At 39.5% G+C, this 26,458-nt stretch overlaps 2 protein-coding genes across 2 annotated transcripts in view; both read right to left on the reverse strand.

Moving 5' to 3' along the window:
- Positions 1-26,458, reverse strand: part of LOC136405691 (aldo-keto reductase family 1 member C15-like) — a 123,351-nt gene that overhangs the window by 79,856 nt on the left and 17,037 nt on the right. The gene's annotated exons all lie outside the window — the stretch shown is intronic.
- On the reverse strand, positions 247-22,484 carry LOC136405684 (aldo-keto reductase family 1 member C15-like). Its single transcript, XM_066385158.1, has 9 exons — positions 22,273-22,484; positions 19,151-19,318; positions 18,370-18,486; positions 17,387-17,464; positions 16,091-16,213; positions 14,482-14,591; positions 13,534-13,699; positions 1,924-2,006; positions 247-461 (listed from the first exon to the last, which is right to left on the reverse strand). The coding sequence occupies exons 1-9, from the start codon at positions 22,357-22,359 to the stop codon at positions 419-421; spliced, it is 975 nt and encodes a 324-aa protein (XP_066241255.1). The 5' UTR covers positions 22,360-22,484; the 3' UTR covers positions 247-418.

The raw sequence follows: 26,458 nt of genomic DNA on the forward strand, positions 1-26,458 counted from the left end.
AAATGTTTCAGCTAAATATTAAAAAATATATAGAAGCAATAGGTTGAAGATTATTTCAATATTGTAAATAAAGACACACAAACACAATTTGTATAGAAAAACCATAAAGGAAAATGCACCCAAAGTTTCAGAATGTTTAAATAGACTAAGTATACATTATATTTATTCTCTTTCTTTTACTTTTTATTATCCAAATTTTCTGTAATTTGTATGTATTATAAATTTTAATTATCAGGAAAACAACCATTTTCATTTGGAAGTATTTATTATTACATTTAAAAAAATATTTTCAAAAGAAATAGGGCAAGGTGCCTGGAACTACAGAACTGCTTTTAATCACTTCCACCAAGTGCAGGAATCCTCTCCACACCCTTAGAAGCAAGAGATGCTGGTGGGACTCATGGAGGATAGCTGCCGGTCAATATTCTTCAGAAAATGGGTAATAAGGGTGATCAGCAGCACTGAAAGAGAAAGAAAAATATTCCTTTGCTAACTCAGTACTAGGCTGTCAAAGGGAGGTTTCTGTGGATCAGTCAGGATGGGCCAAAAACTCTTCAGGTTCCAACCACACCCGTCCTTCCACCTCAACACGCGGACATGCAGCTCCTGGTGTATGTGCCCGATTCCCACATTCGCGTGCAGTAGATCACAGTTAGCCAGAGGATGTAAGTGCTACAGCTAAAAGGTGGTGGTTATTTTGGCCCATGTGTCATTTTTGTCCCTGGATCATCAGAATGCTAATAGTAAAGATTGCTGCTCTTTTCAACAAATTCATCTAATAACTTCTCTACTCTCTTGAGAAGTTGAGATGTTTGCTGACATGACCATACCTGCCAACTGTAATTACTGCTTTCAGAAACTAAGTTGGTATATGCTGCTGGAGTCACTAGGGTCAATTAATTTCAAGATTCATTTATACTTCAGTTTGGTCAAATTACATAACTGAAGAAATGGAGTTTCTGATAAGGATAAAATGGCAGCGGAGAAATACATCTGGAAGACAGGGACGGTGACTTGGGAAAGGAATGTGCAGTTAAGGAAAAATGGCACTGGCCCCTCCAGGAGGAGGTGGAAGTGAGTCCACATTATGACTTTCCCACATTTACCTTCATGGCCCCTCCTCCATAAAAAATATTAATGTTACATTTTATAATTGTGTTAAGACACAAATGAATAGAGTTCAGGCTGGATTCATTATTACGTGGTCATCAATATAACCATGCTTTTTCTCTGAAATGTTAAAAAGGGCAAAATGTCCTACGGGCTAGTCCTAAGCAATGCTGTATCACAAGGAACTGTTTTCAAGGACACGAACAAAGCAGTTATTATCAGTAGTGGACTGATCACCACTAGACTGAAAATTAAAAACATTGTTTAGAATTAACTTCAATTCCTTCCTTCTCTGGATGTAATTATTGTTCCGCTTCCCTTCCTCATAAACACTCATTGCCTTTGTCTCCCAATCCAAATATTATTTGGGCTTCTGCCTATATTACTGATTCCCAAATAGCTACTCTTAATGATCTCAATAGATGATTGTTGTTTCTTACTTTGAATGGGCTTTTATTTTTAGATTAGCACCCCAGAAAGTACAGTGGGCCATAGGAACAGTGCCTTCTGTGTCAAGTGGGTAAGTCACAGCTGGGTGAAGGCATAGCAGGCACAGAATTGAGAGCATAATAGCTAGGAATTCACATGGCAAAACTTTGGCCATTTACCTATAGTCTCTCCTGGGCCCCATTCACACATCTGTTGGGTGAGAAATTGATCCTAGACTAAACTTCTTTTCTCATGTCTCCAGAAAGCTCTTGTTTTTCTACACCTGAAATAAGCTCTGTTTCCCTGATTTGAAAAAACCAAGTACCCCTGCTAATCTGCCTGCTACAGAAAACAACCTGGGAAAATAACCTACAAATCACTTACAATGCAAATTTAATATATCGGTAATTTTTGTTGAGGCCGTCAATGACTTTCATGTCTTCTGGAGTCAATTCAAAGTCAAAAACCTAAAAGGAAGGAAAGAGTCATATACACTATGGAATACTACTCAGGCATAAGACATGATGACATGGGATCATTTACAACAAAATGGTGTGATCCTGATAACATTATATGGAGTGAAATAAGTAAATCAGAAAAAAACAAGAACTGCATGATTCCATACATAGGTGGGACATAAAAACGAGACTAAGAGACATGGACAAGAGTGTGGTGGTTACAGGGTGTGGGTGGCACAAAGAAAACTAGAAAAGGTGACAAAGGACAATTTAACTTTGGGTGATGGGTATGCCACATAATTTAATGACAAGATAACCTGGACATCATTTCTTTGAACATATGTACCCTGATTTTTTTATGTCACCTAATTAAATTAATAAAAATTTATTAAAAAAAAAACCCTCTCCCCAAGGCAGCTAGCCTCCACCTTGGAACTGAGGACTTTCTTGCTGGACAGAGACAGGAGGGCACGGGGGAAGCATCTCTGTCATCTCTTCCGGGTGTACGGGCCTGAGAACTCTCCTCCTGGGTTCTCCACTTCTCCTTTACCATTCTCTCTCCTTCTCGGCTCCACTTCACAAAAGAAAGACTTTTGTAACTCATTGAATACAAATCTTTTTATGTGAATTGTTTGCAACAGAAAAAGAAACCTTTTTTTACTATTTTTTTTAAATAAAGAGATAGTTGGTTATTCTGGATAAAATACCTGCCAATTGGACCAAATTTGAGTCTGGTTTCCCCTCCCCCACACACTTCCTAAAATTAGACGCAGCCTTGAACATAAGCAAGTTTGGAAGGAAGAGCAACCCCCAGTGAAGGCCTCTCCAAGAAGCTGTTGACCTCTAGAAAAGCATTCACTGATCAACTATTCAACCACATGCCTACTCATTCCCTCCCTATCATGTTTACTCCACTATGAAAAAATTTTTCTGATTCATCTACAAGATACTTATAGATTCAACATTCAGGAAGTTCTTTCTTCTAAATAAAGTCTCTCTTACTTAAGCCCAGATTTATTTTTATTTCATGATACAAATTAAATCTTCTCTAATAAAAAAATGAATTAATAGCAAAGAAGACTAATCTTTGATAAAAAATATTAAAGCGGTAAGCACATTACTTCATCCAGGGGAAAATTTTATAGAAAACTCAGTGTCTCTATCTATCTATATCTATCTAATTATCTATCAAACATCTATCGCTCCATCTTTTATTCATCTTAATAATATACCCCAGAAGTAACTTGGTTGTCATGGAGATATATATTAATGTGTTGAGTTGAACTAAAAACTAATTATAAAACAAAATAAAAACAGATTTTTTGATTGGCTTCACAATGAGATTTAGATTAGAGATTTAGAGATTTCCATAAATTGAATGAATAAAACCTACACCTTCAAGATTTTCCAGTAAGCACATGATAAATAATGTGCTTTAAATGTTATATCATGCAAATATTATACTCATGATGAAACTGTTAGCTGTTATTTCAAAATGGGATAGAGTTCACACAGTTTCTCATGAGGTTCACAACAAAATAAGGGAAGATCACTGATTGACCTAAGGGATTAGAAGATACATGAGGAAGATTTTAGGGAAAATTTTTATTCATTCATTTGTCAGTTTATAAACTTACATGCAGCTTCCTACCTGCCAGGAGTTTGCTAGGAAAAAGGTGCTAAAAGATGACCCAGAGGAAGTCATGGCATTTAGGATCTCACTGTGTAGAGAGCACACTAACAAAGAAAGAAGTTTAGTTTAAGAAGGAGAGATGACGTCAGAGTAATGGCACAGTAGGAAGCGATACCAATAAATCTCCCCCAAAACTCAACAAGATATTCAACCAGAAACAGAAAAACCTATCCTTGGAGCCTCCAGATGTTTCGCAATACACCCGAAGGTATGGTTGAGCGAAAAATTGGCTAAATATATAATCAAACCCCGAAGGAAATAGGGAGTAAGAAATGCTCCGCCTTCCTCACTAACCTAAAGAGGGCGGCTTTCACTGGGAACTGAGAATATAGAAACTAAGGCGGGCAAAGGGGGTGAATATATCCAGGCCACAGCACAAACAGCCGAACCAGGCTGTGGCACAGAGATCCAAGCCGAGGAAAAACTGTTCCTGTGGCAAACGAGGCAATACAAGCTAACACTTGCGCCAAACCCAGACAAAGAAAGATAAGCAGGGCAGCCATTTTCCCCGATCTCCAGGTTGGTGCACACAGATAGTAGGCGAGAGATTCCTTCCAAAGCCCCAGGAGTGGGCACCCGTGTTGCCCCACAGAGAGGCATAGTCAGAGGCCTTTGTGTGGGCCGAAAGTGGAATATCCAGGCCGCCCCAGCACCCTGAAAAAGCCATGCATGGGGAGGGAGCGAGAGCTAATTCTAATGCTGAAACTTTTCCATGCTGGAGGGGGATTCACTTAGAGCAGGGGTCCCCAAACTTTTTACACAGGGGGCCAGTTCACTGTCCCTCACACCGTTGGAGGGCCAGACTATAAAAAAAAACTATGAACAAATCCCTATGCACATTGCACGTATCTTATTTTAAAGTAAAAAAAACAAAACGGGAACAAATACAATATTTAAAATAAAGAACAAGTAAATTTAAATCAACAAACTGACCAGTATTCCAATGGGAAATTTGCTAGTCTCATTGACCACCAATGAAAGAGATGCCCCTTCCAGAAGTGCAGCGGGGGCTGGATAAATGGCCTCAGGGGGCCGCATGTGGCCCGTGGGCCATAGTTTGGGGACCCCTGACTTAGAGGTTGAGGCAGCCAACCTGATATCCTGGTCTGCACGCACGGAGAGTGAGCAAGAGATTCCTCCGAGCACCTCAGAAGTGGGCGCCTGTGTTACCCCACAGAGGGGCAGAGTCAGAGGCCTCTGTGTGGGCCAAAAGTGGAATCTCTGTACTGCCCCAGGGCCCTGGGAAAGCCACACACGGGGAAGGAGCAAGAGCCAATTTCAATGCTAGAACTTTTCCGTGCGGGTGGGGGTTTCACTCAGAGGGTGAGGCAGCCGGCCTGATATTCTGGTCTGCAAACAGATAGTGAGCGAGAGTTTCCTCTGAGTGCCTCGGCAGTGCCCACCCATGTTATCCCACAGAGGGGCAGAGTCAGGGGCCTTTGTGTGGGCCAAAGGTGGAATCTCAGGCTGCCCCAGAACCTTGAAAAAGCCGCGCACGAGGACGGAGCGAGAGTCAATTCCAATGCTGGAACTTTTTCGTGTGGTTGGGGATTTCACTCAGAGTGTGTGATTGCTGGCCTGATATCCTGGTCTGCATGCGCAGATAGTGGACGAGAGATTCCTCCAAGTGCCTCGGCAGTGCACACCCGTGTTATCCCACAGAGTGGCAGAGCCAGAGGTCTTTGAGTGGGTGGAAGCCCCGCCTGACTATGCTAGCAGCTCTGAGCCAGAGCCCTGTGCTGAGTGGGAATAGAGTGGGGAGTTGCCAGCTCTTTGAGCCTCTTACTATCCAGGCAGAGGCAGCAGCAACCCCATAGCTGGATTATCAGGCTACTAATTGAGGAAGGAAAGACTAGGAGAAAGGCTCCAGGAACACGGACTCTCTCACTGGTGGAGCCTATAAATCAGGGGTCCCCAAACTACGGCCTGTTGGCCGCATGTGGCCCCCTGAGGCCATTTATCCATCCCCCATCACACTTCCAGAAGGGGCACCGCTTTCATTGGTAGTCAGTGAGAGGAGCATAGTTCCCATTGAAATACTGGCCAGTTTTTTTATTTAAATTTACTTGTTCTTTATTTTAAATATTGTATTTGTTCCCGTTTTGTGTTTTTACTTTAAAATAAGATATGTGCAGTATGCATAGGGATTTGTTCATAGTTGTTTTTATACTTTGGCCCTCCAACAATCTGAGGGACAGTGAACTGGCCCACTGTGTAAAAAGTTTGGGGACCCCTGCTATAAATGCTAATGAGCCTCGACTACCAATGAGACTGAAGTACAATACACGACATCGCCATAGAGACTTATCAACTGCAAACCTCTACCTGAGTGTGCCAAAGGGGCAGAATCCGAGGTACAGAGTCACCGACCAGGAAGAGGGAGAGAAAAGAAAAAGCAAAAAGATAACCTCTCAAAATCAAAAATAATACGCAGACTTTATAACCTATCCCATTTTATTATATTTGTTCGTTTGTTTCTCTTATCTTCATTCTTGATATTTTTTTTCCTCCTCCAATTTGGTCATTTAACTCTTTGCCAGTCTTACTCTCCTCTCCTTGAACTACACTACCCATAAGTGTTACATCTCTCATTATCTTTTCTTTTCTCTTCCTTTCTCTCTATGAGGGTTACACTCCAAAACCCTTAACTCTCTCTCTCTCTCCTCTTTTTTCTTTTTTCTTCTTGTAGTGGTTCCCTCTTTTTTTCTCTCTCTCTCACTTTCTTTTCTCCCTCTATATTAAATTCTTCCTTTCTCCTTTATGTCTCCTCTTATTCAAACCTCAATAACAAACAATATCTTATCTGGGACTCAAACTTATGTTTGTGACATTTTGGGAGGTTTTTACTTCACCTTTTTAACACATTAGCAGTGCTCCCATTCCTGGTTCTCCATTTTATCTAGTTCTTGTTCCACTAAATACAATAGTAATTTTTTAATTTGTCCCCCTATTTTCCTGTTTCGCTCTTATTCCTCTCATCATAACTCTTAGTAAACCAACACCTAAAAGCAAATCATTTTATTCTTGACCCAAATTTTTTTCTTATTTGCTTTGTGTGGGTCCATATGCCTCTTTTTTTTCTTTTTTTCTTTTTTTTTGCCTCTTTATTACTTCTACCCAATTCAGGCCCTCCATTACAGGCATTGTTTGTTCTATTTAGTACAATATAATTCACAGTTCACCACAAGATTTTCTCAAGAAAGAGGGGAGAGGAGAGTAGAAGAAAAAAGGAGGGGGGGAATAATTTCCTTTTTTAAAAAAAAATTTTATTTTAATTTTCTTTATTTTATTATTAACTTTTTTTAAAAAAAACAACTCTTTTTGATTATTTATTTTTTTAACTTTTTATTCTTTATTAAATCTCATTAATACTATCAACAAAACCACCCTCAGGTGCCATTAAGGTAGAGAAAATCGAATATCATGGATACAAAAGAAAGAGAGGTAACACAGCTAGATGAGGAAAAATCTATTGAGAAAAAATTTAATATATTGGAAACCTTGGAGCTAAATGACAGAGAATTTAAGATAGAAATCCTAAAAATACTCAGAGATATACAAGAAAACACAGAAAGGCAATTTAGGGAGCTCAGAAAACAACTCAATGAACACAAAGAATATATTTCCAAGGAAATTGAAACTATAAAAACAAATCAAACAGAGATTAAAAAACTCAATTCACGAGCTAAAAAACGAGGTATCAAGCTTAGCTAAGAGAACTGGCCAGATAGAAGAGAGGATTAGTGAAATAGAAGACAAGCAACTTGAGGCACAACATAGAGAAGAAGAAAGAGACTCAAAAATTAAAAAAAAATGAGATAGCCCTACACGTATTATCTGACTCCATCAAAAAGAATAACATAAGAATAATAGGTATATCAGAGGGAGAAGAGAGAGAAAATGGAATGGAGAACATACTCAAACAAATAATAGATGAGAACTTCCCAAGCCTGTGGAAAGAACTAAAGCCTCAAATTCAAGAAGCAAACAGAACTCCAAGTTTTCTTAACCCCAACAAACCTACTCCAAGGCACATCATAATGAAATTGGCACAAACCAACAGCAAAGAAAAAATTCTCAAGGCAGCCAGGGAAAAGAAGAATACAACATATAAAGGAAGGCCCATTAGATTATCATCAGATTTCTCAGCAGAAACTCTACAAGCTAGAAGAGAGTGGACCCCAATATTTAAAGTCCTGAAAGAGAGGAACTTTGAGCCATGAATACTATACCCATCAAAGCTATCCTTCAAATATGATGGAGAAATAAAAACATTCACAGATACAGAAAAGATGAGGGAATTTATCATCAGAAAATGCCCACTCCAGGAATTACTAAAGGGGGTTCTCCAATCAGATACAAAGAACAAAAAAACCACAAAGCCACAAGTAAAAGCTCCAAGAAGAACACAATAAAACCAAATTTAAACTGTGACAACAACAAAAAGAAAGGGTGGGGGGAGAGGATGGAGATTAACAGTAGCAAAGGACGATGGAGTGCAAAAGTACTCACAAAATAGTGCACTACAATGAACAGGGTAGGAACCCTTTTCATTATTTAAAGGTAACCACCATTGAAAAACACACCACAGAAGCACATGAGATAAAAAAAAGATAGCAACAGAGGAAAGATGTATGGAATACAACCAAATAAAAACAAAAGATAGAAAAACAAAAGAGAAGGATAAAACAAGACACAAAACTAACAGAAAGCAATATAAAAAATGGCAATAGGGAACTCACAAGTGTCAATAATTACACTAAATGTAAATGGATTAAATTTACCAATAAAAAGGCATGCGGGAGTCTGTCTGACTGTCTCTCCCTGTTTCCAGCTTCAGAAAAATGAAAGAAAAAAAAAAAAAGAATAAAAAAAAAAAAAAAAAGAAAATCCAACTGTATAACTGTATCCTGCCTACAGGAAACTCATCTAAGTAACAAGGATAAAAACAAATTCAAAGTGAAAGGCTGGAAAACAATACTCTAAGCAAATAACATCCAAAAAAAAGCAGGCATAGCAATACTCATTTCTGATAATCCTGACTACAAGACAGCAAAAGTACTCAGAGACAAAAATGGCCATTTCATAATGGCTAAGGGGACACTGAATCAAGAAGACATAACAATTCTTAATATATATGCACCAAACCGAGGAGCACCAAAATATATAAGACAGCTACTTATTGACCTTAAAACAAAGACTGACAGAAATACAATCATACTTGGAGACCTCAATACACCGCTGACGGCTCTAGGTAGGTCATCCAAACAGAGAATCAACAAAGATATAGTGGCCTTAAACAAAACACTACAGCACCTGGATATGATAGACATCTACAGGACATTTCATCCCAAAGTGACTGAGTATACATTTTTCTCCAGTGTACATGGATCATTCTCAAGACTTGACCATATGTTGGGCCACAAAAACAACATCAGCAAATTCATAAAAATCGAAGTTGTACCAAGCATATTTTCTGATCATAAAGCCTTGAAACTAGAATTCAACTCCAAAAAAGAGGGAAAAAATCCCACAAAAATGTGGAAACTAAACAACATACTTTTAAAAAATGAATAGGACAAAGAAGAAATAAGTGCAGACATCAAAGGATATATACAGACTAATGAAAATGACAATACGACATATCAGAATCTATGGCATGCAGCAAAAGCAGTGATAAGAGGGAAGTTCATATCACTTCAGACATATATGAACAAACAAGAAAGAGCCCAAGTGAACCACTTAACTTCCCACCTTAAGGAACTGGAAAAAGAAGAACAAAGAAAACCCAAAACCAGCCGAAGAAAGGAGATAATAAAAATCAGAGCAGAAATAAATGAAATAAAGAACAGAAAAACTATAGAAAAAATTAATAGAACAAGGAGCTGGTTCTTTGAAAAGATCAACAAAATTGACAAACCCTTGGCAAGACTTACCAAGGAAAAAAGAGAAAGAACTCATATAAACAAAATCCAAAATGAAAGAGGAGAAATCACCACGGACACCGTAGATATACAAAGAATTATTGTAGAATACTATGAAAAACTTTATGCCACTAAATTCAACAACCTAGAAGAAATGGATAAATTTCTAGAACAATACAACCTTCCTAGACTGAGTCAAGAAGAAGCAGAAAGCCTAAACAGGCCTATTAATAGAGAAGAAATAGAGAAAAAACATTAAAATAAAAGTTCAGGACGTGATGGTTATACCAGAAAATTTTATCAAACATTCAAAGAAGACTTGGTTCCTATTCTACTGAAAGTCTTCCAAAAAATTGAAGAAGAAGCAATACTTCCAAAAACATTTTATGAGGCCAACATAACCCTCATACCAAAACCAGGCAAGGATGACACAAAAAAAGAAAACTATAGACCAATATCTCTAATGAATACAGATGCTAAAATACTAAACAAAATACTAGCAAATCAAATACAACAACATATTAAAAAGATAATACATCATGATCAAGTGGGATTCATCCCAGAATCTCAAGGATGGTTCAACATACGTAAAACGGTTAACGTAATACACCATATCAACAAAACAAAGAACAAAAACCACATGATCTTATCAATAGACGCAGAAAAGGCTTTCGATAAAATACAACACAATTTTATGTTTAAGACTCTCAACAAAATGGGTATAGAAGGAAAATATCTCAACATGATAAAAGCCATATATGATAAACCATCAGCTAACATCATATTTAATGGCACTAAACTGGGCCCTGGCTGGTTGGCTCGGCGGTAGAGCGTCGGCCTGGTGTGCGGGGGACCCGGGTTCGATTCCCGGCCAGGGCACTTAGGAGAAGAGCCTATTTACTTCTCCACCCTCGCTCCTTCCTCTCTGTCTCTCTCTTCCCCTCTCGCAGCCAAGGCTCCATTGGAGCAAGGATGGCGCGGGTGCTGGGGATGGCTCCTTGGCCTCTTCCCCAGGCGCTAGGGTGGCTCTGGTCTTGGCAGAGCGATGCCCCAGAGGGGAAGAGCATCACCCCCTGGTGGGAAGAGCCTCGCCCCTGGTGGGCGTGCAGGGTGGATCCCGGTCGGGCGCATGCGGGAGTCTGTCTGACTGTCTCTCCCCGTTTCCAGCTTCAGAAAAATACAAAAAAAAATAAAATAAAAAAAAATTAAAAAATAAATAAATTAATAAATGGCACTAAACTGAAGGCTTTCCCCCTTAAATCAGGAACAAGACAGGGTGGTCCACTCGCTCCACTCTTATTTAGTGTCGTACTAGAGGTTCTAGCCAGAGCAATCAGACAAGACAAAGAAATAAAAGGCATCCATATCAGAAAAGAAGAAGTAAAGGTATCACTTTTTGCAGATGATATGATCCTATACATTGAAAACCCCAAAGAATCCACAAAAAGACTACTAGAAACAATAAGCCAATACAGTAAGGTCACAGGATACAAAATTAACATACAGAAGTCAATAGCCTTTCTATATGCCAACAATGAAACATTTGAGAACAAACTCAAAAGAATAATCCCCTTCACGATTGCAACAATAAAAATAAAATGCTTAGGAATAAACATTACAAAGAATGTAAAGGACTTATATAAAGAAAACTATAAACCATTGTTAAGGGAAATTGAAAAAGATATAATGAGATGGAAGAATATACCTTGTTCTGGTTAGGAAGAATAAATATAATCAAGATGGCCATATTACCCAAAGCAATATACAAATTTAATGCAATTCCCATAAAAATTCCAATGACATTTTTTAAAGAAATGGAGCAAAAAATAATCAGATTTATATAGAATGATAAAAAACCCTGAATAGCCAAAGCAATCCTAAAGAAAAAGAATGAAGCTGGGGGCATTACAATACTTGACTTCAAACTATATTATAGGGCCACGACAATCAAAACAGCATGGTATTGGCAGAAATATAGACACTCAGACCAATGGAACAGAATAGAAAGTCCAGAAATAAAACCACATATATATAGTCAAACAATTTTTGATAAAGGGGCCAACAACACACAATGGAGAAAAGAAAGCCTCTTCAATAAATGGTGCTGGGAAAATTGGAAAGCCACATGCAAAAGAATGAAACTGGACTACAATCTGTCCCTCTGTACTGAATTTAACTCAAAATGGATCAAAGATCTAAACATAAGACCTGAAACAATTAAGTACATAGAAGAAGACATAGGTACTAAACTCATGGACCTGGGTTTTAAAAAGCATTTTATGAATTTGACTCCACAGGCAAGAGAAGTGAAGGCAAAAATTAATGAATGGGACTACATCAGACTAAGAAGTTTTTGCTCAGCAAGAGAAACTGATAACAAAATAAACAGAAAGCCAACTAAATGGGAAATGATATTTTCAAACAACAGCTCAGATAAGGGCCTAATATCCAAAATATACAAAGAACTCATAAAACTCAACAACAAACAAACAAACAATCCAATAAAAAAATGGGAAGAGGACATGAACAGACACTTCTCCCAGGAGGAAGTAGAAATGGCCAACAGATATACGAAAAGATGCTCATCTTCTGTAGTTATTAGAGAAATGCAAATCAAAATGGCAATGAGATACCACCTCACACCTGTTAGATTAGCTTTTATTAACAAGACAGGTAATAGCAAATGTTGGAGAGACTGTGGAGAAAAAGGAACCTTCATCCACTGTTGGTGGGAATGTAAAGTAGTACAACCATTATGGATGAAAGTATGGTGGTTCCTCAAAAAACTGAAAATAGAATTACCTTATGACCCAGCAATCCCTCTACTGGGTATGTACCCCCAAAACTCAGAAACATTGATACATAAAGACACATGCAGCCCCATGTTCATTGCAGCATTGTTCACAGTGGCCAGGACATGGAAACAACCAAAAAGCCCGTCCGTCAATAGATAACTGGATAAAGAAGATGTGGCACATATACACTATGGAATACTACTCAGCCATAAGAAATGATGACATCGGAACATTTACAGCAAAATGGCGGGATCTTGATAACATTATAAGAAGTAAAATAAGTAAATCAGAAAAAACCATAACTGCATTATTCCATACGTAGGTGGGACATAAAAGTGAAACTTAAGAAGTAAAATAAGTAAATCAGAAAAAACCATAACTGCATTATTCCATACGTAGGTGGGACATAAAAGTGAAACTAGGAGACATTGATAAGAGTGTGGTGGTTACGGGCAGAGAGGGGAGAGGGAGAGGGAAAGGGGGAGGGGGAGGTGCACAAAGAAAACTAGTTAGAAGGTGACAGAGGACAATCTGACTTTGGGTGATGGGTATGCAACATAAGTGAATGGCAAGATAACTTGGAGTTGTTATCTTTGAATATATGTATCCTGATTTATTGATGTCGCCCCATTAAAAATACAATTGTTTGAAAAAAATAAAAAATAAAAATAAAAAAAGAAGGAGCAAACTCCCTAACACAGCCATGCCAAGTACAATGGTGAATGACAACTCTGCTGGGGTCCCAGTGGTTCAGCAAAGCAGCTAATCCTATTCGAGTTTGATACTGAAATACAAATAGGGTTTCATGATGTAGAGAAGACGAGAGAAAGGAACCAGGGTTGTAGTAGTTCTTTACTGCATGTTAAGACGCCTAAAATTGATAAAACAACAGAGATAAAATATACTCAGTGTCACACAACCAGGAAGCAGCAAATCTGCTTTGGAGCCATAAAACCTAGGACCGTGAAGCCAGTGTTCTCTCTCCCACTCTTCCAAGCTGCCCTGACAGCACAGGGAGAAATGCATGGGAATAAATGAACATGGGAACATGCTGGAAGGTGAGAGACATGGCCCCCAGTACAGCCCCCATTCCTCACTCTGGGGAGACGGTATCCAGCCTGTACCTGGAAGTTCTCTTTGATTCTCTTCTCATTGAAGCTCTTGGCCAGAACCACCACTCCCCGCTGCACTTGATAGCGCAGGGCCACCTGACCTGCACTTCTATTGTGTTTTTTGGCAATGGCATTCAAGGTTGGGTCCTCCAAGAGAACAGGGCTATCCTTGTCTACCCTGTGAACAAAACCAAAAAATGGCGATTTGAAGGATGTAGAACTAGAAATCGAGAGTGTACTTTCCCTGTGTCCCTAATTTCCCAAACTATAGAAGAGAAACATTTGTTATGCAATATATCCATTGTCAACATGTACAACTAAGATTTATGCATGACAAGCTGTATAAATTTTATTACAAAATCACTTTTAAAAATATTTTTTGGGTGGAATTAGAAGTTGATGGATGCATGCGTGAAACAGGAATGAAAGAACATCGATGACTGGAAGTTCAGTGAGGGCACTTGCTACACTATTGTGTTTGCTGTATTTATGTTTGAAGTTTTCCATAATAAAATGTTAAAATCTGCCTGTCTGGTGGTGGCACAGTGGATGGAGCATAGACTTGGAACACTGAGGTCCCAGGTTAGAGACACCCAGGTCACCAGCTTGAGCGTGGGCTCACAGGCTTGAGCATGAGATCATCAACATGATCCCATGGTCTTTGAATTGAGTTCAAAGGTCAGTGGCTTGAGCCCAAGGTCGTTAGCATGAGTAAGAGATTACTGGTTCAGCTGGAGCCACCCCACCCCCTCACCCCACTGAAGGCATACACGAGAATCAATCCATGAACAACTAAAGTGTTGCAATTAGTAGATGATGCTTATCATTTTTTCCCTTCCTATCTGTGTCTCTGTCTGTCTCTCATATGCACATGTAAAAAAATGTTAAAACCTAATTTTAAAAAACTGTTTCATCACCAATAGAGTTGCTGACATAGGTCAACTCCGATATTCTTCTTACCAGTTTGGGTCTCTTTGGGTCCCCAGGGCACTGTAGGCAACAAGAACAATGTCCTTCGACTTGCAGAATTCCAGGAGTTTGCTCTGGTTGAGGTATGGGTGACATTCCACCTGTGAATTGCCAAGACAAGAAGGCATCAGAGTACATGAGCCCCAGGTAAATTTGAAAAGCCTTTTAAGGAATAGCCAACATATGCACCATATTTTCCAGATTGGTCATTTTTTCATGCACCTTCTGAAATACCTCAGATGCTATTGATTTTCAGAAGTGCTAAAACAATTTTCTTGTTACTTTTTGTTAGTGTTTAAAATAATTAAAGACAGGCATAATGTTGTGGCATCTACATGTACTTTTCTACATAAAAAAAAAAAAAGATTCCTAAGAAAAATGCCTGATTTCAGTACTGGGTAAAAAAGCAGCAAATTGAACTGAAACATTTTACATTTTAGAAAAGTAAGAGAGAGGAAGGACACTGAGGGATGTGATCTGAAGAGGCATCTTCTGATTATAATGGTGATAATTTGATTATCAAAAGAAAGTAACTACATTTGTTGAAATTCATGAATTCACAATAACATATATGTGATCCTCAAGTCTTTAGATGTAACTCCAATTTATAAGAAAAACAAGACAGTAATGTGTTCAATTCTATCCCAGGGATCCATCAGTGAAACCAATTGTGAGGAAAAGTTTAAAAGAAAACATGTCTAGTTTCTCTTCCAAATGAATTGAGAGAAGGAGAGAGAGAGGAGGAAGGAGGAAGGAATATACTTGAACATATTATGAGTTATTTTCTACAAATAGATTCCAAAAAGTAAATAACTAAGATGAAGAGTATAAATATTTAAATGGTTTCTTGCATAATTTTCAAACAGTTTTTAAAAAATGGATATACAACTTTACAACATCATACTGCTTGAGCATTAGCGGCATTGTTATTTTAAAAAATATATATTTCTTTTATTTATGATTTATCCACTTCTTCACTTTGCACTGCTTTGCTTTTACCCAGCCTTCCCCCTTACCATTCTGAATTTGTACTTGAGAGGTTTCCCAGGAACTCCACCTCATAAAACCCCACACCCTTTTTATCCCTAGGTCGATTGGCTGCTCCCAGCAGGATTCACCCATGGCTCTCACACACCTTTTCCAGTGTCTTCTTTTGATTTCCTAACACCACACGCAACTCATTTTCTTTCTCCCTTTCTGCCAACTTCTACTCAACCCCGTAACCAGAGCCTTAAATGTTGACTTTCCAACCCCTTCCCATTCATTCCTTGAACTTCCCTAGGAAAGGGAATCCATTTCAATGAGTTTAATTGCAACTCATAAAGCAAGGACTCCCAAACATGTACCTCTAGCACTGACTGCCTGTCTGAGCTTCAGACCAACACTTCTACCTGCCAACTTAGCCTCTCCACCTCAATATCTCCTGGCAAGCTCAAACCCATCTCCGAATGACTGCAGGCAGGATTTTCCCACTCCACTCAACCTGTTCCTTCTCTGAAATTTCCTATTGCAATAAAGGAACAATCATCTTTGCAGCTGAAATCAAGAAAGAGGGTGTGAAGAGAAGAAAGTAAAGAAGTTTCCATGGGCACAGGCTCACCTGATTGCAGACGGGCTTGTACTTGAGCCCTGGCTTGTTCAAGATCATCTCCAGCAACTTGTGATTGAAATTGGACACCCCGATGGACTTGGTTAAACCTGCATCCTTACACTTCTCCAGGGCCTGGGGAGAAAGGACATGTGTGGCAAACCTTTAGTGAAGTTTAGCTTTTCCATTTGACAGTGAACTTTTCAAAAACCAGAAATCTGTCTTAACGTACATAACAATTTAGCTGAGGCAAACAGTTTTATCACTTGGGTACATTATTTCCTACAGTACTTTATTGCTCTGTACACATACCTCATGTCCTTGAACCTGTGACATGCATATCCAGGGCAATAAATAGACATTAAGATAATTTTAAATTCCGCTCAGCTGCCTGCCCCCATCCATGGTGCATATTTTGCTGTTAGGCACTTAATAGTTCCCTAAACAAATGGTGTCATAGGTAAGGGCAAAGAAGAATTCTTAGATTTTCTATTGCTAAAAGATTTTTCTGCTGCTTCTTTTTAGAAGGGTGAAACAAGTGAATAGAATAGGGTGTAGAAAGGTAAGGTTCACTCTCCTCCTGCTAAGGGGACAGCAGCTTCCCCTTTTCTGGTGTGTTTATCTGTCTTGGGATAGACGTATAATTAATTCCTATGCTTCTGATGATGCTTCTTTTAGGGCTCATAGACTCAACCTGATCACTGCGGCAAAGAAACCCTTCTTAGAGCCACCAAAGTTTATATTAAAAATAGACCTTAGTGGGCCTGGCCAGTTGGCTCAACAGTGGAGCGTCAGCCCAGCGTGTGGAAGTCCCAGGTTCAATCCCTGGTCAGGGCACAAAGGAGAAGCACCCATTTGCTTCTCCATCCTTCTCCCTCTCCTTCCTCTCTGTCTCTCTCTTTCCCTCCTTCAACCAAGGCTCCATTGGAGCAAAGTTGGCCCAGCTGCTGAGGATGGTTCCATGTCCTCCACCTCAGGCACTAGAGTGGCTTTTGTTGCAACAGCAACACTCCAGATGGGCAGAGTATCGCCCCCAGATGGGAATGCCAGATGGATACTTGTCAGGCACATGTGCGAGTCTGTCTGTCTGCCTCTCCTCTTCTAACTTCAAAAAAATACAAAAAAAAAAAGACCTTAGCTATGATCTTATTCCACTCCCTGGCTTTATGGAATTGAGCACAGGTACAGAGGAATTCAGTGACCTGTCTGAGAGCAGAAAGCAAATGGGGTGACAACCCATTTCATCTAACCCTTGTGCACTGATGCCTACCTTGTCACAGTGCCTTTGGTGGCAGTCACAGAACTTACCTCCCATGTGTCACGCAGGTCCACAGTCTCTAAAATAACCTTCCCACTGGCATCCTTCGGTAAACGCTCCTCTCCAGGCTACAATACAGAGGGAAGAGAGTATGAAGAAGAGGGATATTTTAAAAGAATGTTCTTTCTGGTGCCTAAGTAGCTTGGTAATACAAACTTCAAGAGGCTTTTATTACTAAGCAGAGATACTGAGAGCGATGTGTAAGAGAATACATTGAGTGAAGGGAAGATCAGAATCACCTGAGAGACTATAGCAAAGTATCTTGACCCTCAACCACATCTACACTCCTACCCATTCACCCTCCAAAAACGTCACTAAGAATAAGTTCTCCTAGAGTTAGAATTCATTTTGTTTCACAAGGACAGGCTGGTTTGGATGATGAGACTTTCCCTTACTAGTAAGAATGTGTTTTAGTTTCAACTGATGATAACCCAATTCAGACAGAGTGAGAACACCAGATGTGCTCAGCAAATGTCCACTGTGATAGGGGACTGGACAAGCAATGTCCAGAGGAGCCCAGTTGTGCAATATGGTCCACCCCAAGAAGCTTCTCTCTTGAATGGGTGAAAAAGTTCATATGCAAGTGACCCTCCCCTTAAAGAGGTGTGGACTTCCTATTGTGTCTCTTACTATCTTTTATAACTCAAGTTTCTTGAGGACCCTCATCACTAAGGGACTACAGACAGAAACACATCACCTAGACATAAGGACAGTGTTCTGAATGCTTTGAAGTGGAGGCAGTGAGCTCATTGAATTTCTATCTTTCTGAAGACTATAGAATAAGAATGAAATATCTTGATAGTGAGGTGACACAACTGTCAAGGAGAGTCATAAATCTTTTAGCAGTTCTATCCAACATACTCACATCTACCTCTCACAGGAAGTTACCCCAAAATCTAGCTGGAGTGAGATAATGGAGGTGCAACAGCAGTGATGAATAGTCTTGATCATAACAAGAAAAACAAAAGCTGACCTTCATTGCTATTGGCAGATGAATAAGGAAGAGATCTACATAGTCCAGTTGCAGTTTCTTCAATGATCTTTCCAGGGCCTGTCGAACCAATTCTGGTTGAAAGAAAGTAGACCAAAGCTGCAGTAACCAAAAGAAACAAATAAACAAAAAATCGCTTATGATTCACACATTTGGGAACCAAAATTAACATCCTAGTTAAGAGACAGTGCTGGTCTCAGAGAAAGATGTTCTGGGGCTAAATTTATGTTACTTAGTACAAATGAGGCTCTTAGTATAAATGAGAACACTGAGATTTATTTCAGTGATTGTAAGAATACTGTGAAGAAAACTTCACTGGGCCGGGAAAAGCAATCTAATTGTTTCAGGGATTAGAAAACTCATGTCTGAAAAGAGAGTCAAGGAATGTCAGGCAAGGGGAAGTAGAATCTACTGCCCTACATAATAAATGCCTGGGAACAGGACTGCTGAAAGGTCCACATCCTGGAAATGAGTCATCATTGATGGGACACACACAGGACCATTCAGCAATCTTTATGTTAAAAGCAGGGTTTTACACATAAGGAAATTGTTACAAAATTTGGTAAATCAGACCTGATTTGGGAACCCACCCTTAACACAATCCAGCGAAGAACCATCCTTTTCTGCTTTGTGTTTTTATATAATGGATTTTTACAATGTTAGAAGATAAATAAGTAATTCAAATTGAGACCAAAGTTTGTTTGTTTTTTCAAAATAACGCATCTGCTCTGACAGTTACTACTCGTCACTCTGCCCACAGCACCTTGGTGGTGTAGAATATGTCCTCTCTCTTCACTGTGCCATCCGCAATCTTCTCTCGGATAGCCTTGCCGACCTCCTCCTCATTTGCATAGACGTATGCTGAGTCGATGTGACGGAAACCTACATCAATTGCCACTTTGGTGGCCTCAGTAGCCTTGCTCTTAGGAACCTGTAACATATGAATAAGGAGGGTTGACCATCGGCCTGACTCAAAAAGAAACTATTTTCTTTAGAGCATGGTCACCTACTGTTTCTACATGTATCCTGTTCCCCTTTTTGAGAGGGCAAGACTTGGTAACAAACCTATATTCTGGGGCATGGATTAAACCCCAATATAATCTCTAATCTAAAATAAATTAGTGAAAATAGTTTCTCCATGCAATCTGGACAATCAAGCCATTCAATACAGAATTGTTCAACAGGCCCAGGAATAGAATAGCACCCAGGACAATCTCTCATCCTCACTCTCAATTTCCCACATGGGGGGTTTATGTTGCCTACTGTCTCAACTATAGGATCTTCCATATTAAAGAACATGGTTCCCCGTGGGGAAAAACTTAACTAGGTGACACAGGAAGGATTCCACGTAAAGCAATGCCATGGCTTCTCCCCAGTCCTTCAGAGTTCATGTACCAGGATACACTGAGTTTGAAAGGTGATGACTACATGAACAGTGGTCATTAATCCTGCTTTTCAGAAGAAGTGTGGCTCCTATAAAATGGTGGTAGGGAGTAGTATGGCTAGAGTTCAGGAAAGTCACTAGGGCAGCTCTTTGTGCTTCCATGCCTGGCAATAAGCATGAAAAAACAATGTTAGCATTTACCACCAGGCATGGTAATCAGGTGCTGAGACCTGGCAGTGATTATCCCATTAGACAAGCATTAGATTTTAACATCAAGTAGAAGTTTACTCTTGACTGTGAAATTGGTTAATAATTGATTTAGTAATTAATAATTACATATTCTACTTGGATTGTTTTGACAGTCATACACATGAAATTAAAAATATTGTTCTTTTCTGCCCACCAAGCCAAACACTGGTTTATTAACTTTAATATTTATTTTAGCCTCTGAGGTCACTAAAATCAACATGTTGATTGCACATACGGAGTTATATGAGGCTGTACCCTGGTCAGCATGGGAACTTCTATGATAAGACTGAGAGGTCAGGACACCTGAGCGAAATCCAGGAAACCTAAAGCAAGAGCGGGTGGACGCCGAAGGAGATGCCCAGAGAACTGGCTGCTGCTTCTCACCTCAACACACAGGTGCTGTTGGTGGGCAGCGTCAGCCAGGCATTTACACAGCCTGCCTCAATTTCTAATGATAGATGCCTAACTGATTAAATCTGAGACACTGAGTTTGCACGTTTCCCAGAAAACGCACCTGACCGAATAAAAGAAGTCACATGCAGGATCCCTGGCCCATGCTTCCTGTTCCTGTCAACACTCACAGTAAATAATTGCTGAGTCAAGGGAGTTGCAATTAGAAAAAAAACTCTGATGAGAATGTGAAAGATGCTTCTTTTACACTTTTTACCTTTTGTACTGTACTAAGCAGATGTACCTGTTACTTTTACTCTTGTGAGGGGTTTATGAGATATTTTGTTCTGTTCTCTGTCTTTAACAAGAGTAATGAAAGTTGACTGCAGTAATTATAAGACATAACTTGTTCTTAAGCTGTAACAGTGGATACATGGATAATTATGTCATTGAAAATCAATTAGCCATGTCTGACAGCTATTAGATATTGCTATTTTATGTCATAGCTCTACCAAGATGGAATGGAATGGTCTCTGTCACTTATGGAGTATTCTCACCTATGCAATCCCAAAGCTGCCCCTCCCCAACCGTGAATACAGTTTGACACTTTAAGTGTATTGCTGTCAACAATGGGGTTACATGAATAATAAATATGATGAGAAGCACGATTCCATCTACATTGTAACTTATGCCTCCTCAGGTTTCCTTTCTAAATGTCTAACACTTAAAGGCCTGGCCAGGTTGTTCAGAGGATAAAGCGTCTACCCTGTACAGTAGGGGCTGTAGGTTCGAACTTTGGTCAGGGCACATGCGAGAAGCAATCAATGAATACACAACTAAATGGAACAACCATGCGAAACAAGAAGTTGATGCTTCTCTCTCTCATCCTTCTCACCCTCTTTCACAAATCAATGGAAAAATTAAAATAAGTAAATAAATAAATAAATAAATAAATAACCCTTGTAATAACAGTGGCTTTTATACAACAGAGATTTTAATGACAAATTCTCTAGCAAATACTTTCAGCCCCACTACCTCACAAAAAGAACCATGTTAGCTGGCCTCTCCTCCTGGGACCACTGCCCATCAGTTCTCAGATAGAGCAGAATACACTGACCAAGGAGCAGATGTGTCCAAGGAGAGTATCCCAGCTTATATTCAAAACAAGAGAGAAATAAGATGAATCATAGTACTTATCTGCGCTAGCTGTTGCTGAATTGAAGAAAATAATGTAGGTAAAGTACTTGAAATACATGGTAAGCATTCTATATACATTAAGTTACCAAAAAATAACAGTAATATTGGTAATAATAGATATAATCCACCCACAGAAGTATCACATCTGACTCCCCAGATTCAACAGTTCATCATTCCATTTATTTTATTTATTTTTTAACAGAGACAAGAGAGAGAGTCAGAGAGATTAACAGATAGATAAAAACATGAAAGGAGAGAGACTCATCTCTTTGCATCAATTCTTTCTTGCAGCTCCTTAGGAGGTTATAGCAGAGCGAGTGACCCCTTGCTCAAGCCAGTGTCCTTGGACTTCAAGCCAGTGACCTCTGGACAGAGCAAGTGACCGTTTGCTCAAGCCAGTGATCATGAGGCTATGATGTCATGCTCAAGCCAGTGACCCCCTGCTCAAGCTGGATGAGCACCGGAGTTTCAAACCTGGGTCCTATGTGTCCCAGTACAGCACTTTATCCACTGCACTACTGACTAATCAGGCTCATCATTTCACTTAGTACAAAATCAGAGGTGGTAAAATGGAGGCCTCACGAATCCTTCCAAATCACCCACAGTGTACTTGGCCCTTCTAAGTCTGTTTGCATTCAACTCCTGGTCCCCTGAGTTTCACTTACACTTTCAGAAGCAGCAGTGCCAAGTCCAAGCACTGGCATGAAGTGCCCATCATTCAATTTCACAGAACGACTACGTTTGGGGTTCATCACTGTTTACAGTCCTGGTGAAGCTGACTTTGTCTTTCCGTTCTTTTCTGGACTGCAACAGAAATAGAAGACAAGGCTCCAGCATTTTTTATTTATGCCAATCACAAGCAAGGCAGCGCTGGGATTGCAGCTGTCCAGGGTTACGTAATGAAATGAACAATACACTGACTTCCTTGTTCTTTTTCTAGCTCCCTGCAGGCACAGCGCACACAGCTCCCAGGAACAGGGTACAGAAATGTCATGCATATTACAGGAGTTAGCATGTTTTCTCAAGCATTGCTCACCCTGGATTCCTATGTTAAAAAAGAAATAAGTAAATAACCATGTCAAGTTGTCTGTGATAATCCCAGCAGACTTACTCCACAAGATGCAAAATAGTCATTATGTTAGTCATTTTAAAACACTAAGTCTACTATAGTACTTGAGTTATCACCCTTCATGTGGTTAAAATACCATTTTTAAAAAAGATACTATTCAGAATTTCCTGAACAGAGCTCCACGGTTGGTCCCAAGCTCACATATAATAAAATTCCCTAGCAACCCACAACATTACCTTTTTCCCCTGAATCAAGACCTCATTTCACCCTCCGATTCTGTATCTGGTTTCTTGAATAATTTTGACAGGAAAAAAATAGCCAGAAATCTAGGATGAATTTCTGCAGTTCTGCTTTCTTTCAGCTACACTTCCTCCTGAAACAGCCTACTCAAGTCTGCTCTTGTGCCCGTCAGACTTACCAATTCTGACTCACCCTAAAAGTCCGTGCTCCTGTCCACATCTTATATGATCTCGCTGGAGGGGTAATCACTCTTTTGTGCCCCCACATAGTGACAGCATTAATTAATGCAGTTCAAAAAGACATATTAGTGAGATTATACTCTCAACTAATCAGAAATTTCTGCTAGATAGTAAAACCCCTAAATGTTGCTTTGTTTAATGTTACCATTAGGCCGTGTTTCCCCATCCTGTATTTATCTGTGCAGTTGGTATGTTGCAGCCAACCACAAGATGTATCATTAGAGCTCATGTTATTTTCAACCCATGCCTCTGGCTGGTCAAGGTCAGAATTCTGATTCCATTATTCCATGTATTTAGTATTTATCACAACTATAAATTTGATGAGTATGCTTTTTATATTTTTATTGTAAAATTAGGGCTAAATCTCATGTCAGATCCTAAGAAAATTCTCACATTTGATACTAATGGCCTTGAGTACATCATTCCACAGGTTATAAATTTGTCTAATAGCCCCGGCAATTATTACCTGTATTTTGCACTAAATGTTGTGTTTAAGTGCGGAGACAATATTTTTTTCTTACTTCCTAGTTCAGTAGCCTTGGAACTTTCTTAGTAAGAAATAATGCCTTGACTTCTTCCTTAGTCAAGTCATACCAGGCTACCAGGCTCTCTGCTTCTCTTTAAAAGGACTCATAAAACTTGCATTTAAACATCATCCTAAAACATTTCTAGAGGTTGATATCATGCGAGACAGCATATGGTTTTCAGGATCTATCTTCCCTTTGCAGCTGGGAAGATATTTAGTGGTTACTTCCGATACTTCTATTTTTGAAGGGTTCTCAAAGGTTACCAATCTGAGAGGATGCTCTCATGGAGCTCATGGTCCATTAGGGGAGCAGTGGGCACTTCCAGATGGCCTCGGTGGTCCCTGCCTCCCTATATTCATGCCTTGCTGTAACTCTCTATCCTTGAATGTGTATGGTATTTATGACCTCCTTCAAAGCAATAAAATATTATAAAATCAAAAATATGATTTCCTTTATTAGGTGACACAAGATTGTAATGACTACCTTGCTAGTGACTCTGTTATTTCTCATACTTTGATAAAATAAAGGGCCATGTTTGGAAAGGCCCATGTGGCAAGGAGCTGCAGATAGCCTTTTCACAACCACCTGGCAAGAACTAAGTGAGACCTTCATTCTGACAGCTCCCAAGAAACTGAACTCTGTCAATTGCCATCTTGGAAGTGTTACTGGAAATGGGATCTGGCCATTTGAGTAGGCCTAGAGCCAGTCAGTATCATGTCGGTTCTTGACTTCATGCAGGAAAAAATTTCACATAACAAGTTTGGGTGATTTTGAGAGTATGTTTATTAAAGCTGGGACAGTGAAACACTGGAAGGATTTAAGGTAAAAGAAGCAATAGTAAAGTGCCTAGGCATTGTTCTGCTTTGGCTTCCTAGGAACGTTATAGGAAAGAAGTGAGCAAAGGTAGGGCTGTTGTTGACTCATTGGGAAGTGAAGGTCACAGTGATAGAAGTGAGCCAAAGCGGGGCTGCTGTTACCTCACTGGAAAGTCTGAGAAAAAAGGGGCTGTAGAGTCAGGCTCAGGGATGAGCCCAGGACAAGCTGCCACTTCCCCCCTGCTCCTCTGTTTGCAAGTCTCATGGGTACTTGATTGTTTAGGGGAAAGGAAGTAAAAAGTTCATGCCCAAAAAAGGGCAGGGTCATGCTCTAGACCAGGGGTCCCCAAACTTTTTACACAGGGGGCCAGTTTACTGTCCCTCAGACCATTGGAGGGCCGGACTATAAAGGAAATTATGAACAAATCCCTATGCACACTGCACATATCTTATTTTAAAGTAAAAAAACAAAACAGGAACAAATACAATATTTAAAATAAAGAACAAGTAAATTTAAATCAACAAACTGACCAGTATCTCAATGGGAACTATGCTCCTCTCACTGACCACGAATGAAAGAGATGCCCCTTCAGGAAGTGCGGCAGGGGCCGGATAAATGGCCTCAGGGGGCCGCATGCAGCCCGCGGGCCGCAGTTTGGGGACCCCTGCTCTAGACCAAGCCCAAGCTGGATTTTTGTTTTGAGAGTTTTTATCTTTTTTCCACTAGCGAGAATGTTAGGTAAGACCCCCAGCAAAACACTCACTAGCTATCCAGATGTGCCCTTTAACATGCTTATTCATCAAAATGAGTGCATAGGAATTATTGTTTGATTATTCTTAGATCAGATTTACTGTTTTTACTTTTATCTTGGGTCTCTCTGATTCTATTTATATTCAATATTTTAGTTATTTGTTCTACTGAATTCATGCATCCTTGGGTTTGGCTGGTACAAACAGCATTAATTGGGTCTCTGTCCCTTATTTCCCTGACCAGAGTGATTTAAGTTATTCACTCTAGGGTCAGAGAGGAGAGGTGCAAACCTTTTGTTCTCAAGCGCTTTTGGTTAGGGTAGATAAGGTCTTGAGATTCAATAACTGGCTGTAAAATAATCAAATTAGTTAGCCTTGCTTATCCTGTATCAGTTTCTCCACTCCACTTGCCCAAGATTTTTCCTAGTTTCTTACTATCCTGCCTCAGAAGTAGACCCTTCCCCAGTTGATCCTTAAGATGTGACCCCAGCTTTGGCTGACACCTTCATTGCCAGCCACTGAGGAATTTGAGTGGGAGACCTAGTTCAGTTGTGCCATTCTGTATAACACCTTTTTCCAAACTGGCAACTTGAAGCTAACCCAGGGAGACAGATAAAATGGCACTTAAAGTTCAGCATAAGGAGATAGGACAAATAGATTCCTAGAACATGTGAGAGAAGGTGGGTATCCCAGCCCGAGTGTAATAGAGATGCTTTCACAATGTGAGCTCTACATAGTTTCATGATGACTTATAAATATTCAAGAATTGTATAAACGTGTATTTCATTTAACAATATGTATATAATTGAGTATCTATAATGCACATAATGTGGTTGTAAGCATTATGTACAAAATAGACAAAGAATATAGCTGTCCTTGTGGTAGTAATGTTTCAGTAATCAGACAATAATCTAATTAAAATACAGAATGAAAATCATATTACATGCTAAAAAATACTGAGAGAACTAGCTACTTCAGATTGTCACTACATATGAAGAGAAATCTATGTGATTTTTCTTGATCTGTACCACAGATGCCTCACCTTTGTCTTCCTCTGAGAACCTGCCCCACATTCTCTCACTGTTCTGGATGTTGGTGCACATTTTCCCATCTCACTTATTCTTTCTTCAATTTCCTGTGAAATCCAGGACTGAACAGTGACAGTTAACCACATGTCTGAGTCCTCGAGAGCTAAGTAAAATTTTTTTCTC

The sequence above is a fragment of the Saccopteryx leptura genome, chromosome 5, assembly GCF_036850995.1.
Source record: "Saccopteryx leptura isolate mSacLep1 chromosome 5, mSacLep1_pri_phased_curated, whole genome shotgun sequence".
Taxonomy (NCBI): domain Eukaryota; kingdom Metazoa; phylum Chordata; class Mammalia; order Chiroptera; family Emballonuridae; genus Saccopteryx; species Saccopteryx leptura.